General features: G+C 42.4%; 1 protein-coding gene across 7 annotated transcripts; it reads right to left on the minus strand.

Moving 5' to 3' along the window:
* TMEM263 (transmembrane protein 263) lies at positions 1–15,255 on the minus strand. Of its 7 annotated transcripts, none has more exons than XM_030263138.4 (4): positions 15,108–15,255; positions 11,611–11,670; positions 6,463–6,532; positions 1–2,648 (listed from the first exon to the last, which is right to left on the minus strand). In XM_030263138.4, the coding sequence occupies exons 3-4, from the start codon at positions 6,524–6,526 to the stop codon at positions 2,362–2,364; spliced, it is 351 nt and encodes a 116-aa protein (XP_030118998.1). In that variant the 5' UTR covers positions 6,527–6,532; positions 11,611–11,670; positions 15,108–15,255; the 3' UTR covers positions 1–2,361. The 7 variants fall into 7 exon arrangements, 6 of the variants coding, with proteins under 6 accessions (XP_030118998.1, XP_030118999.1, XP_030119000.1 ...); XM_030263139.4 differs by lacking the exon at positions 15,108–15,255 and adding an exon at positions 14,682–14,921; XM_030263140.4 differs by lacking the exon at positions 15,108–15,255 and adding an exon at positions 14,629–14,921.
* Between the last annotated feature and the right edge of the window lie 347 nt (positions 15,256–15,602).

Below are 15,602 nucleotides of genomic sequence, written 5' to 3' on the forward strand. Positions count from 1 at the left end.
TGTCTGAAACAGCAACAATTTAATGTTTCACAGGTGCCAGGACAGAATTGGAACAACTTTTTAAGATTAAGCAAGTTTCACAAGTGAACAGAAAACACACAGGATACAGGACAAAGCTCTTTGAAAATTAAACCCATATGCATGTAAAAGTTTCAGTTTACAAGACTCAATAGCTACAGGATATGTTAAAAGCAAAACATAATGGCTGGCAACTCTTTACATACCTAACATTGCTCATCTCAGACAACGCTTGTTTTGCTGCAAGTTTCATAGTTTAAAATTAAAGAATTTAATAAAAAAGTGGGTATGGCCAGTTCAACATTCCCATTTACAGAAAAACTATTAGGAAGAGTTTGGTTGAGTGTCACAAATTATCACTGTGCTCCAAACAGGTGACTCCCAAAGAGTTCAATGGCAGCACTTGGGGGATATTGCTACACTGGATATTGCAGGGGAGCAGACCATACTAAATTATATGCTGCAGCAAAATTGCCTCTGATATCCAGGCTAGCTCATTTCTAGAGCTAACTGGTACCTCTAAACAATACTGTATTCTATGCAATTTGTTTTTGACTATAAAAAAATAGTTAAAGTCTTCCATTTTTTCTATTGACTTACCTCATCACACCCTTGCAGATCAGAACCAAGCAGCTGGTGCATCTAACAGAAGGAGCAGATGTCATTTCTTGGGTTTTTGCTTTCCCCACCACCCCAAGTTCCACGCTTACAATTATGCTTCCAACATGTATGATTTCTGATGCAAAATAAAGTTGTTACAGAGTACAGTAGAAGTACCAATGGCTCAGAGAGATTGGGTGACTACGGTACCATAATTGAGATATGGGGTACTTTCAACACCCGTGAACAAAAAACAAGTGATATGTTTCGAGTTTTTTTCATTTTTAAAAAGTCCCTCCATATAACCTTCTAGTACAACCACAGCCACTGAAAAAGTAAGCGTACAAGCTCTCCACAGAAACAAAAGTTTTTAGAAAATACTGCATACACACCATGAGCAGATGCTTTCCATGGGCTTCCAAAGAGATTACTTATTTTCAAAATCAGTACACAAATAAAAGATCACAAATGGTTTCTATTTTAAGGCAACCTCACCCTGTGTCATTACAAGTGCATTTTGCCTCACAAGCTGCAGAGGATGTACAGGTATTCCCATTTGAGGTGTCAACATTTGAAATCTGTCAGTGTACAAATTACTTGAATGACTTTGCCTTTCTTTTTTTAAGGCCTCATCTACTGTTTTTGGTTTGTTTTAAATAAAAGTATTGCATTTTACTCATAAATCAAGGTGAAAAGTACAAGAAATGTAGTGAAAATTTCCTTGAATTTGCTTAAACAGAGCAAAAAGCTAACCTGGTGTATCAGAGAGTTGAGAGAACGGCTTTGCTAGTTCTTCAGTGGTTTCCAGCTACACAAGAATTCCTAGCAAGTTAGACAGCTGTGCTAGATGACCACAAACATCAGCCCATTTTTCACAGGCTGTGATTTTTTCTAGCATCTAAGAACTTTCTTGGAAGCAAGTCCTCACTTGCAGGAGATAGATGCATATTATTAAATACACCTGAGATGAAGCAATCACGTTTTCAGTAAAAACTGAGAAAGTTTCAGATATCAGTATTTATAAAGAGCCTAAAGCTCATGCTGTAAACTGCACTGAAACGACAGGACAGTTCTTTACACAGCTTCACCTAGTAAAAAGAGATTTTCTTCTAATAAGGCATTAAGTTAGTTTACTCTTTATAATCGTTTCTACCATGCTGTTAAGCTTTTTCACTTCTATCTCCCATTCTCATTTCCAATTTCTGCACATCTCCAGTCTCTTTGCTCCGGTCTTCACTGGCAGAATGCAGTCAGGGATAGTTTACAGGCTGCAATTACAGGTTCGTAACCAAGACTGGGTACGTCCAACAGTGCTTTTAAACAGCTGAAGGATCCTTTGCAGGAGGATGTGGAAACCACTGAGAACAATAATTGTCATCTTGTTGTATCGATGGCATCACAGAAACTACCAAGTTTCTACATTCACATTTTAGTCCAAAACTGCAGAAGATGTACAGTAAATGACTATTCAAATATGTATTATTCCTTCAGATACACTCACTTCTATAGTTATCAAGTGTAACATTTCACCAGATACAAAGCTTCAATCTAGACTCTAATAAATCCTCAAACGCTGTGCTAGCCAAGCTTCTTCTGTCCTTTTCAGATGAAATTGAGTTACTTGCACAACTCATTAGAAGATAAAGTGTCTAAGACACATGGCTTCTCATGGTCCCAATCTTAGCAGATTTTAATGCCACTGATGCAATATTCTGGAGAATTGAGTATGTCTCAGTTTTGGTTTTAGTCAGACTTGTCCTTTTTCTTTCCTGTTAAAGGCACTTTACTTGCAACAGCAGATCCTACAGCTGTAACGCCTCCAGCTACAGCAGAAACGCTTCCTTTGACTAGACCCACTCCCACGGAAGGCACAGATGTGACCGCTGTTTTGGTAATTTCCAAGCTCTTCCCTCCAATCCAAGCAACACCCCCAATCGTGGCACCAACAGCTCCCTTTGTGACACTGAAGAGGCCACCAGTCACACGAGAAAGCATGCCAGCCTGCTGCTGTGGGTGGTCTTTGAGTGACCCTAAGGGGAGAAACAACAAGCAAATCAATCTCAGCACCAGGATTTAAGCATTTTCAAAAAAGTGTTACTCAAACGTATTTTCTTTTCTAGCCTAACAGCCATTGCACACAGTCTATACCTACCTTGCAGGCTGCTTTTCTTGGATGCTCATACAACACCTAGTTCCAAATAACAAACAGGGAAACCAAGAAAAGAACAAGTGGAACCACAGTGGGCAGAGCTAGGGAATAAAGAGACATCAAATAAAGAGGTGAGGGAGTCAGGAGCAGAAATAACATGCTTGAAGGAGGACAACTACTCTAGGAGGCAGCAGGAAAGAAAAGACAGCTCTAGATGCACAGGAGACCTCCTAGCATCCCTGCCAACACACTGACTTTGCACTGCAACACGCCTTAGGAGAACGGAGAACAGGTCTGTCCCCAGTGCCCTCACTGCCCACAACTTGCATCCAGAGCACAGATTCCAAGAGTCATGTCCCAGCACTTGTCTGTTATAAGATGAAAACTAGGGTGAGCGACTTTCCATGCGCTGCCAAAATGTTTGTGATAATGCCAGGACCGACCTAGGACTCAGAATTCATTAAAAAACTGTAAAGGTCAGAGTTCCTATGTGTATGCCTGGAATAAATAAAGCAAAAGATGCCACCTAAATGAGAGAATTTTCTACAAAGCTGCCAAAACAGGAAAACAAGGATACAGAATAGTGAAGCCCAAAGGAGTTGAAAATACTGAAAGTCCTTCCAGCTCACACTAGTCTCCTAATTAAGAAATTGATATAGATTAGAGAAAGGGTAACGGAAACTGAAAGCATAAATGACAGCCTTTTACTAAAAGCCATATAATACTCTCGCTGGTTCATTCTAGTCCAGCAGCTTTCAACATGGACATCCCCAGCAAAAATGCATTGCCAACACAAACACACAGAGATCAGAATTTCTATTTACATATAGAAAGTCTTTAAAGCATCACACTCAGAAGAAAGTATGCAGAGTCTGCTATAAAATCCAATGTCTAGGGATTATTCACTAGAGGATTCTTGTGACCAGACTAATAGAACTTGTTGACAAATTTGGTAAGAAACTGTTTAATTTCCAGTTAACTGGTTCACTACCATCAGGGTGAAATAGGCATAAAGTTTCATCCCACTGAATTTTAAGAGCCAATTTCACTGAATCAGAACTGATGTAGGCAAGAAATGATACATCATAACTAACTTTAAAAATAATAAGAGAAACAAACATAATTTTTATGTATTTATCTTTACCTTATTATATACATTTTTATGTATTTATACATTTTATGCATATAAATATACATTTTTATGTATTTACCTTACTTCAGGTAGCCAGTCCCCTGACATTTACTCTATTTCACATGTGTAAATACAGAATGTGATGGTGTGTAAATAACTCCTGGTAATGGCTGGCATATCCCATTTGCATCCTCTTTGCATTGTCCATGAGCTCTAGCAAACACCCAGTGCTGCAAAGTTTTATTGCCAGTTGATTTCTGTTCTAGGACACACACATGGCCTGGTCTCCTTTTCTCTAAAGAGTATGTTTCCAAAGAGTACCAGATCATGCCTAAATCTAAGGAGACTGGGTCAGTCACTTAGACATGGTGCTGATAACACTAAGGTTGTGGGCTAATCCCCACATGGGCCCTCCACTTAAGAGTTGAGCTCAATGATCCTTGTGGGTGCTTTCCAACTCAGAATATTCTGTGATTTATGGAGCACTGAGAAAATGACACACAAGTTCCCTATCCAGGAGTTGGCTCTACCAGGCCATCTTGCAGCCAGCTTCCCACTGAAAGGAATCCAAGAAAGAACAAGAGTTTGAATGAACATGGTTGCAAAGGTTGGCGCTGCTTGCAAGGCAGAAAATACAGCATTAGAAAAGCACTACTCATAAAAAGCAGAACAAAAGCTTCTTCTACACATTCTTTAAAGCCTTTGGGCACCAAGCTTGTTGAACATGATTTGAACAAACTAGAACTATTTCTATCTTTAGGAAAGACTGAAAATTGGTTTCAGAATTGAGCCTTTCCTCTAAGGAGTATTTTGGCTGCCTGTTCAGAGAGATGATTTTGCCAGCATTGAACTGGTATCCTTCCATCCACATTTGGCCATCTTTCTATGATGGTGTTAAGTGTATCACGTATAAGGCCTTGCACAACATTCAAAATGGGGTTGTTTTTCAAGGGTATTCCAGTATTTTAATTGAACTTGTAAAGCTTGAAGAGTGCATGTGAATCAGAACCAAAACGGAAAAGCCTCTTCCAAGGATGGAGTTTACATAAAGATGAGCTGTGCTTCATTCTACTCCCTCTAACTACACCAACTTTCTCCATCTATTTAGACTTCATATTCCAACTAGTTATTGTCATACTGAAAGAAAACAATGCACAGAAGAAAATAAGTCTTAGCTGCTCAAAGACTTTAAACAAAACTTTGGAATAACCAGTGATGATCAAATTCTGCCATTACACTCTGAATCTGGAAAACCTAGGGAATATTCTAGGAAGATAAAAAATGACCACTTGTTTCACTGCCTTACTCAATAAAGAATTGGTTCTAGTTTTCAGACACAATTAAATCTTTAAGGCAAAAAAACCCTTAACAACTAAGCAAGCAAAATCCAGCCTTAAAAATCAGACTTGAAGATAACACATTAAGGGGTAGTTTCCAATCAGGCATTTGCTATCAGAAATGCTTCTGAGATCTTAGCACCAAAAGAGAAAGATTTTTTGTCCTCACAACATGCTACTGTAACAAGTAGAACAGAGCTAAAGAATTACTGTGTAATGAAAACCTATTTTCCCTTTCCTCTCATCTTCTACTTGTGTTTCTTGCCTAATAGTTGTTAAGAATAGAGTGAGCTACTCCAATCCTTTCTGGTACAGTTAGTGGATAATACTGTTGTTCAAATGAAGTAAATTGTTTGATTATACAACATATAAAAGCTGAAGTGAAAAAAATCCCAGACCAACAAACAGAACTTTAAAGGGCCATTATAAACTGAAGAGCAATGAACCGAGAGGAATCATGAGTCACCGACCTCTACATCCAACACAATTCGTTTTAAAGTAAAAGCAGACAGAACACACATAAGAACATGTTTTTTTAGGTGCCAAGAATGGCTTTTGATCTGGTATATTTCCAGTCACATTATGAAAACAGGACTCTGCCCAATCCTGCTAGTCCACAGCTTAGAAGAAACTCTGCTCCTTTGCAACTGCATTTCCTCTGCAGATCTAATAACCAATTTAACATTCTGTTGGTTCAGGAGACCACGATGTCACTGCATTAACGAAGTCAAGTGCGTGCTTGATTTTATGAAAGCATGAGATTTTGAACAGTTGGAACCACTGTTAATTGTATGATGAAAAACAGTCTCCAGAAGCAGTAATGAAGTTCTGTATATTTTTTAATGCATCTCGCATAAAAGTCACATGCACTATGAACAGAGCAATGTGTCCAAAAATGAAGCTGGGCTCTTTACATCTCACATAATGAGTAGCAGAAATAAGTGCCCATTAGATCAATTCATACCTCTGCAAACTAATCTGCAAATTAAGTCCTTCAGTAACTGGCCATCTTCTCTCTAATTTATAGGTACAGTTGTTTATCAGTTACATTCACTGGCGTTTTTGGAATCAGATAATACAGAAGTGAACAATAATCCAGGCCCATCTCATCCCAGGGTTGGTTTGTTTACTGTTATGTAAAAGAAAGTTAAAGTGTTCAGCTTGCAGATCCATTTTTAAACAGAGAACTGATTAATTTACTTCATATCATGAAAACTTATACATACCTTCTGGTGGTTCATCATGAGCGTATGATGGGACTTCCTGTTGATTTTTGTCCATTTGATTCATTATTGCCTAAAAAAAGAAATTCACATCTGCTATTCATCTTTTCTGGCAAAGCATAAATGTAATCCATGCATCCAAAATTCAAGCAGATTAAGTTCCACAATCTTTTCATAATTAGACAAGCTAGCAGGTCCTGTCAAATTGCTCTTATTTTTATTATCAGATTGTGCTTTTGCATTCTTCAACCAGACTCAATACTTAAAAAAGGAGCTCTCCACCACATTAGCAGGCTTGGTGAGACCTGCCACACACACCAAGTGCATCTCAAACCTAAAAAGCAATCAGGAAGACAACAAGTAGGAAAACAAAACAGCTACTGCCATACAAGAGCTTATGTTTAAGAACTGAAAACAAAAAGCCTAGTGATCATAGAGGTGGTGGCCCCTAGAGAAACAACAGCAGCATGCCTGTGAGAACTGCTGGTACTTGGAAAGCTGTTTAAAAACAAGTCCTCACAGCATAATTAGAAGAAATGCCATGAAAACAAGACGGAGAAACAGCAACAGAAACACACAATTTATCTTGACACAGAACTGCATAAATAGTGTGGTGATAGGAGAAGACCTAAACTGTTTTAACTCTGTACAAACTCTCCAAAGGAAACACTTTAGGGAAGATTTCTTTACATAAGAAGCTGTTTCCTAGAGAAGCTCTAGAGCAGCAGTCCCTGACAGGGGAAGCATAGGAGAAAGCTCAGTCAGCAATGCTGCTTATAGAATTTTTTCTCTGGAAGGGAAGAAAGTAACAACCAGTCCAGGTTTCCTTCCTACTTTCCTCCCCCACCAAAAGATGTCTTGATACTAAGTCCTTACTCCTCCCCTGAGTCCTCCTGCTAATCTTGCTTTCCCTCCTCAGCAAGCATCAAGGTCAGAAAAAAGAAAAACAAGTCACATTACACCAGTCAGCATCCTTCTCTCTTTTTGCCAGTGACCTCTTTGTTCCATTCCCTCTGCACAAGTCTTTAAATAATTTAATTCTTGCAGGAGTCAATAAGCACCATAAAAATAATTCCTGCTTTTCTTGCTGTGCCCAGATCTCACTGTACATGCTCTGGGTGAGAAAGCAGCGGCTGGGATCTGAAGAAGGAATGTGGAGGCAGAAGCAGGTGGGAAAACTCATCTAGAAAACAAGAGCTAAAACCCTCAGAGTATTATTATGAAGTTAAAACATCACACTAAAAACTGGCACCCACACACTAAATCATAGACCTTTGGATGAAAAGGAAGCCTAAATTGAGAGTTAAAGAGTCCTCCCAATCAGCACTACGGGTATCAGTTCAGGGCCATCCTGCCAGTTGGTATTTTTGCTTGCTTTCCTGCTCAGCTTGTGTTTTCTGAGTCCCGTCCATGGAAATGCTGAACAAGTGCCACTCAAAAGCCAGAAATGCAAACATGTCAGCTAAGAAATAGGAAAGGATCATATGATATCCCAAGCTGAGATGAAACCACAAGGATCATTGAAGTCCAGGTCCTGGTCCTGCACAAGACAGCCCCAAGAATCACACCATGTACCTGAGAGCATTGTCTAAACACTTCTTGAGCTCTGTCAGGCTGGTGCTGTGACCACTCCCCTGGTGAGCTGTTCCAGCACCCATCCACACTCTGGGGGAGCCTTTTCCTAATATCCACCCTAATATTCCCCGACACAGCTTTATGCCATTCCCTTGGGTCCTGTCATTGGTCACCAGGGGGAAGAGATCAGTGTCTGCCCCCCTGCTTCCACTCATGAGGAAATTGTAGAGTAACAACACATCAAGATGGAAGACTAAAACACATGAGGGTTAAAAGACAATTTAAAGAACTATCAATTATAAAACTCCTTGTTATTTTATTTAATCACAAATAAGAGGAAGAAAATTTTTTAAAAAAAAGAACCTGACCAATGACAGGGAGCAACTGAGGACAATCAGGTTCTGAGAAAAGACCTGATTCAGATACTACGTGAGTTCTTTGCATTCATCTAATGCAAGCTGAAAGAAATACAGTATTATCATCCTCAGTATGAGAAGTTCCATGTAGTTTTGTTGCTTTTTTCCAACCTGAAATACTATAAAGCACTCTAAGAAAGGGTAGACAGAAGAAACTGACAGGCTTGACATTATTCAATCAAAATATCTGTATCAATGTGAAGCAACTATGTTCCTAATTAACGTTTGGCCATTTCAGTCATGAAGATGATTACCAAGAATGTGGAAGGAGTTTAACCACTGCCTTAGGGAAAGTCCTAAAAAGAGTAAAATAAAAGTCACAGCCTAGCAAGTCTTAATTCAAACAAAGGAACGAAAAAGCGATCCACACCATTTTTAAAGCAGATTCGAGACAAATTAGTAAAGCCAGAGGCAAATTATTTTTCATAAAGAACTACATTCATGAATTTATTTGTATCTAGACAGCATGTAACTCCTAAAAGAACACCAGAGGAAATTGCTTGTTTGAGCTTCCAAAATGTTTCTGTCAACAATTCCACATAATACATTCAGAAAAGTGATCTAATCTTAAAAAGACAGAGAAAAGACTGTCAGGGATTATCAAAAACTTCAGAGGGGAGTTGGAGTAAGTTACCAGTTTCAGACAGATAGAACACTAGAAACTGTCACAAGACTTCATACAAGGTTTAGTATTTTATGCTATTAAGGACATACTGAACACAGCAATAACAGCAGATACAGCCCAGATGAAGCTCCTAGAATGTGTCTTACATGACATAATACCAGTATTTAATTAAGATAAGACTTGTCCAATAGGAAGAATTAGAGTAAGACTGGCAGACAAGACAGGTAAGGGATGCTTTCATAACTCTCCACAGTCTGGTTCAGAGTCTCAGATTTGGCTTCATTTCCTGCAAAGCTAAATGAGCAAAGCAATGTAGTGGCAGGGGAACTTCACAGCAGAGTTTCTAGTCTAGTTTAAAAGTATAATAGAGAAAAAAAAATAGCAGCACATATAAAATCACAGCACTAGATACATAAGGTGGTCCAGATTAGGCATTCCCTCCCATTACCTTTCCTACAACCTCAAGGTCACATAATTGTTGATTCCAAGCTTTTCTTTAAAAGTTAAATAGGAATATTAAACAATATATATAACTCACATGCACTGGTTTAACACAAGTGCAACAGAAATGCTTCACTCACTTGCAACCATACAGACCTCAGCGGTCTTTCTTCAGGCACTGGCAACCTGCTGCTATCAGGCCCCAGAAGTCAACAGAGAACTCGGCACACCTGAGAACTGCAGCTAAGGCAAGTAAGTCACTGTTGTTATACACAGAAGAGAGCCTTCAGGGGTTTGCAGATCAGAAAGTTGAAAACTACTGTTTAATGGGTGGTTCTACAGGTGCCTGGAAGCACCTGTGTGTGCTTGGACTGGATAATCTTGAAAATTTCTTTCAACCTTGGTGATACTATGATGTTGCAAGAGGTGTCCCCAACCAACCTGTATGAGGCTTTACTCACAGATCTATGATATCAGGGCAAGTGAAAACAGAACCACATCACTGTCAGCCTGACCCAAAACACCACTTGGCACACAAGATCTCACAAAGGATAATTCACGTCCTTTTGTTTTTCTGTAAAAGCTCTCTAGGGAATCCCAAAATCCAACCAAGTTCTTCTACAGAAAATTTTCAAATATCTATGTTGCACTTTGCATGATGCATCCTTGTATCAAATTTAACACCTCAGGAGGCTTGAAAGACTCTGAAAAGTGATGCAAAAATCCTGTGTACTAAACAAAGTGCAGCATATCTGGTGAACAGAATATGCACAGGAGCATGTTTTGAACCTGGCTCCCTTCCAGAGACTTAAGATGAGTACTTCTATTGACTGGAGGTCAAAGGCCTGGAATAACCACTTGGTGGCAGATTACTTCATCCAGTCTTCAGAGCAAAAGGGCAGGAACACAACTCTTTTCTTCAAAAACTGGAGATAGAAAAACAGAAACCACTCACTACATTTTACATAATACCAAGGAGGTAAAAGCATTCAATGCCTCCTTTGTATATTAAGATCCAGGCTTGTATGTCCTGCTGTGCATCAGAGTCCCCCAGTCACCAGACTGCAGTGTATCCTAAGGGAGGGTCCTGTTCAAGATTTCCCCTGAAGCTGCGTCCCCACGAAGAAGAAAAAGTAAAGTTCATGAGACCAAACAGAGACTGCATCTCAGCTGAAAACAAAAGCAGTGACCTAGAGATGCAAATGTAAGACTTTCATGCAGAGTTAAGTCATTCAGACATGCTATAGGTTAAGGAACTTTGGAAACTTGGAAGCTGTCGATTCAAAGTCCCCACTATACACTGAATCATTAATCACAATGATTACCAGTACTGCAGACGTACGCAACAAGGCAAAGATTTATCAGAAACCTGAACTTTGCAACTCTTCTCATAAGTTTTAAGAATCTTCTTCAAAGTACACTAAGACTGGCCAAAGAAAAAGGGAAGAAGAAAGTGAAGAGATCTTTCTTCTGGATTTACATCCTGTGATGCCAAATTCACTTGTGTCACTGCAGAAAAGCCTCCAGTTCATTGAATGATGACATGGAATCAGGCAGGATCTCCATGAGGCCTAGCAAAACTCATAGGGACATTAATGAAGCAGAAATCTATCATATCACTGACACACTCCAGTTTCCTTCTTCATCTGTGTTTTCTCATGTCAAGAAGTGGAAGCAAACCAAGATCTTAGAACAGGAATAAATGTAAGCTACTTCTTGGGTTTTTGCTCCTGTGTGCTTATGAGATGCTATTCATTCAAGAGATAAGGGATAACTTCTCATTTTTCTTAACAATACATTAAAAAGAAATTGTAGCCTTCATTAAAAAAAAAAATAAAGATGGAAATCACTCAACTGTTTTGAAAGAAAACACATTCCCATTTTGTCAGAATATAAAATACATAGAAAGCTTAAATGTTTTACACTGTGGTTAAAAAAAAAGGAAATTGTTTAGAAGAGGGTTTTTAATTCAAGAGCTATTTGTAACATTACCAGTGTTTAAGATCCCGAATGAAAGCGCCAAGAAGCTCTGGAAGTAATGGCATAGCCTCACGTACATTCACATCAAAGCTGACTGAAATAAAACTTACTCACCAAATATCTTCCTTTGTGGATTTCTTGTTAGCTGTTTCCACAAAAGTATTCTGCATACACCTATAAGAAAGGCAGAACATTAATGACATCTTAGGGAACAGTGATTGTCACATATCTGCCATGGGTATACAGTGGGAACCAGGAATACAAATCCCTACAGTATGGAAGAAGCACACTTGGTACTTCTTAAGTTGGTACTTCTACAGCCTTAAGATGCCACATTTTTAGAGATTTGTCACCAAGATACCAAATCCTCCTGGGCAATGAAGATAATTTTACTCACTCCATCCTGCCATGAGGATTGCTATTAAGCACGATAATCCATGTTAAGACACAAATGCTCCTTAATGAGCCTGCAGTTCTTGGACAGTAATTTGTGTAAAGTTTTAGCCTTCCATTGAGAAGTGGGCTCTAACCATTACAGACATGTGTAACTATCCGAGTTTCAGCGGATGCTCTTGGTGTCTTCCTGAGTTTACAGACAAAAGCCCTTCTGTCTCAGCACAGCAAACCTGGCCCAAGCAGCAGCCAGTGAAAACTGGCTTGTTTCAATGCCACTACTCAGATATTTGTGGGTAGCAATGAAATAACCCAAGATTGGGGCCAATTTCAGCTGGCAGCTTCATGCTGCTCCAAACGGCTGCAGCAGCAGCAGCTAGTGCTGGAAATTTCACCTGACAGAGCTGCAAACAAATCCATTGCCCTGTCTTGTTCCACCACAAAAGAAGTTATCTTCCTTCTGGCTACCAGCTAGGCAGGTTGAAAGCCTGGCTACAGAGCTGACGGAAAACAAACAACCCTTGACACATGAACAGCTCTTCTTTCCCTCTTTCAGCAGCTGCAGCAAGTTTCAGAATGAACCTGATGTATTTCACGTACATGGAAAAATATATTTTTAGGTATGATAGTTTAAGAATTAAATTTTTGGAAGAGCAAGTGCTCTACTCTCCAAATTAAACAAGGAAATAATCATGAAGCCAAAAAAGGTAATCCCAATTATGGTTGCTCTTCAGGGTACTGCTCCAAGCTGTACAAGCAACTCCTCACTATCAGCTTTGCTGCCTTACTCCTTGGATTAGGGCTTGTAATGTGTCACAGGCAATTGTGCTCAGTGCTCTTACACACAACCTCCAGAGCACAGTCAACATGGAAATGTCTGTTTCAGTCTGTTACTCCAAGGGAGAGAGCTGACTGAGCTTCTGCAAGAAGAGTCAGTGCTAACAGCACTAAAGTACAAAAACAAATCCAGGCATGTAGAAAGCATGTAGGTAAAAACCAAGAGCACAGCTAGTATTTCAAGAAGTCTTCCGTTTAAAACTCAAGTTTCAAAATTCAGATTTATACACAAAGCAAGACTGACTTGGAAGCAATGTGCTATGAAAAAGAGACTGCATTTTCAAGACCACAAGAAGTTGATTAGAAGTTTCCAGGTGTGAACCACGACTTACTCCCAAGCCTACAGCAGGATGGGCTACAACTTCCTCCAAAAGAAGTTGCTGTAAGTAATGTACATAACAGGCTCACAGTATGCAGGGAACTGAACACAGCTGGGAAGGTAATGCAACATATCTGTATTAAAAACCAAACAAGCCCCATGGTTAAAAGCAAAAGAGAGGTAAAATATCTCCTGAAAAAAAACCTTAACTCTTCCCAGCACATTACTATATCATATCTACCCTGGATAGAGAATGCATCATTTCTCCATCACTCTCAACCAAAATATAGATCAGGATCCATAAGAGGCTCTAAAGAATACCTGATATTGACAATCAAGTTTTCTCTGATGCAATGATGCAAGATATAAAATCAAAGGCGGCATGAACCATAATTCCCCTTTTCTAGTTCTCTAAAACTGGTTCCTAAGAAGTTCATGGTAAATTCTAGTAAGGTGCACGGCACAGCTTCAAAAAGACCATGAAAATTCAATTTTACCTGTTTTGTCATCCTGGCTCAGTCTTCAGAAGAGCCTTCCCCATTTCTTTTAACACTTTCCTAAAGCCTGAGCTCCAGATCAGTCTCGGATCTCCTTTTACAGAAAGCCCTCAAAGACAAAACCTAACTGTGCCTAAAATCCAGCAATAAAGCAGCTTCTGAACTTCCTTGCTACCTCTGCTAATGAAACAGTCTTCTCCCTAGCATCCATCACCTATTTGTTGGCTCCTACCTGACATTTAGACCTGGTCACTTGCTGGACAAGAACCACTTTTCAGTTTGCACTTGTGCAGTGCTGTCCATTTCTACACTGAGGAGGCAATACTAACTTTTCTGACTATTTAACCACAGTTAAACAGAAAGCTTTAAATGATATGCTGGATAATATTTACTGAGCAGTCTTAAAACTGATGTGCAAACCACTACCTACATATTGAATTCAGTAATCTTGTATGTACCCCTCCAGTTATACAGGGGCATCCTGCCTGAAGCAACACAGTGGACACACTGAAACAAGCTACATGCACTTGATATTTACATTCCTTATGGAGGGACATCCTGATTCAGAGTTCTCATTTTCACCCTAATTCACTAGGCAGAAGGAAGCATTTAATTGCGTCCACAGAGGCTGTCTCTGCAGCTCATACAATGACCAGAACTAGGCATACATACAACAACTTGCCTTGATTTCCAGGCCACACCGCATAAACGCCTAGGCTAGGTGAATGTGGAAAGCTAAGCTGGTCCTAAACAGCTCACAAAAAACCTCTTCACATGCTACTCCACCAAGCTAGACTCGAGAGACATGGATGAAACAAAGAGCACGTTACTACAGCAAACATCCGAACACCGCAAAGTTTAAAAAGAAGAAAACCCGAAAGAAAGCTTCTACTGGGTTGGAAAAATTCTCGAAGGAGAACAAGCCCATCCAAGAGCCAGGCCGAGGCGAGCACGGCTCCCTCAGCTGCCCTCCCTCCCAGGTGGGGGGCCGCCCCTCCACAGGCGCCCGGCCCAGAGCGGGAGGTAGCGGCAGGGCAGCGCGGCCCCCTGCCTCGGTCCCACACCCGAGGAGCCGCCCCCCCTTACCCTCGGGCGGCCGAAGCCCCGCAGTCCCCGCCGCGACCTCCCCTCGCAGCTACCTGCGTGCCCGGCGGAGCTGCGGCCGCGGCCGGCAGCGACCCCCGCCCATGTCCCCGGCCGGGCCGGGGCGGGCACCGCCGGCATCTGGGCGCAGGGCGGCGGCACTGACGTGGCAGCCAAGGCCGCGGCGGAGCCGCTACGCCCGGCCCGGCCCTCCCGCCCCGCGGAGCGGCGGCAGGAAGCACAAAGGCGGCCGGGCTGTGCCCGCGCCGGGGGCAGGTGGCGGCGGCTCCGCATCCCCGACCCGCCTCTGCCGCCGGCGGCTCCGCCGGGGCGCGCCGGGTGCTCTCCCGCCTCCTCCCATCCAAGTTCCCCTTCATCCGCGGGAGGTAGGGAGGGCGCTTGGGGGCTGCCCGGCTGGCGGCGGGGCCGGGGGCAGCGGCCGCTCATCCCTTCCTCCTTCCCTCCCTCGCCCCCTCACTCACTGCACGGCGCTCACGACTCGCTCGGCCCGCCCGGGCTCCGCTCAGACTTTACTCCTCCGCCCGTCCCCGCTGCCGACGTGGCGCCCGCCGCCGCCCGCCCTGCCGGCGCCCGCAGACCCCGCCCCAGCGCCCGGCGCGGCCCCTCGCCGGCCGGGGGGCGCCGCCGCTCCCGCCCCCTGCCCGTGCCGGGGGTGCCGGACCCACCGCCCCCGCCTCCTCCTGCGCCACCGCCTCCCGTGCCCTCCCTCAGAGGGGCCGCGCCCCCCGAGGGCCTGCGGGCCCGGCCCCACCCCTGCGGACCCCACGGGCCTGGGGGCACCTTCTTGCCCCGGGGCCGGGCACCGAGGGGGAGGAAGATGCCGGGTAGGAGCAGGGCCGAGGAGAGGAGGGAAGGGGTGCCGGCGGTGCTGTAGCTGACCGAGATGCTTCGGGGTGCAGGAGGTTGGCTTGTGGCGCCCAGGTGGGCTGGGGAGCGGTCCCGCTGAAGAGATGACC

Source organism: Taeniopygia guttata, chromosome 1A, assembly GCF_048771995.1.
Source record: "Taeniopygia guttata chromosome 1A, bTaeGut7.mat, whole genome shotgun sequence".
In the NCBI taxonomy this organism is placed as follows: Eukaryota; Metazoa; Chordata; class Aves; order Passeriformes; family Estrildidae; genus Taeniopygia; species Taeniopygia guttata.

Excerpts from the sequence above, each read along its gene's own strand:
- TMEM263 (XM_072923456.1), bottom strand. The coding sequence starts at position 15,072 with ATGAGCGGCCGCTGCCCCCGGCCCCGCCGCCAGCCGGGCAGCCCCCAA. Across the intron at positions 11,671-14,681 it reads CAGCTCCGCCGGGCACGCAG|GTGTATGCAGAATACTTTTG; the intron begins GTAGCTGCGAGG and ends CCTTTCTTATAG. Across the intron at positions 6,533-11,610 it reads TCCACAAAGGAAGATATTTG|GCAATAATGAATCAAATGGA; the intron begins GTGAGTAAGTTT and ends TTCTTTTTTTAG.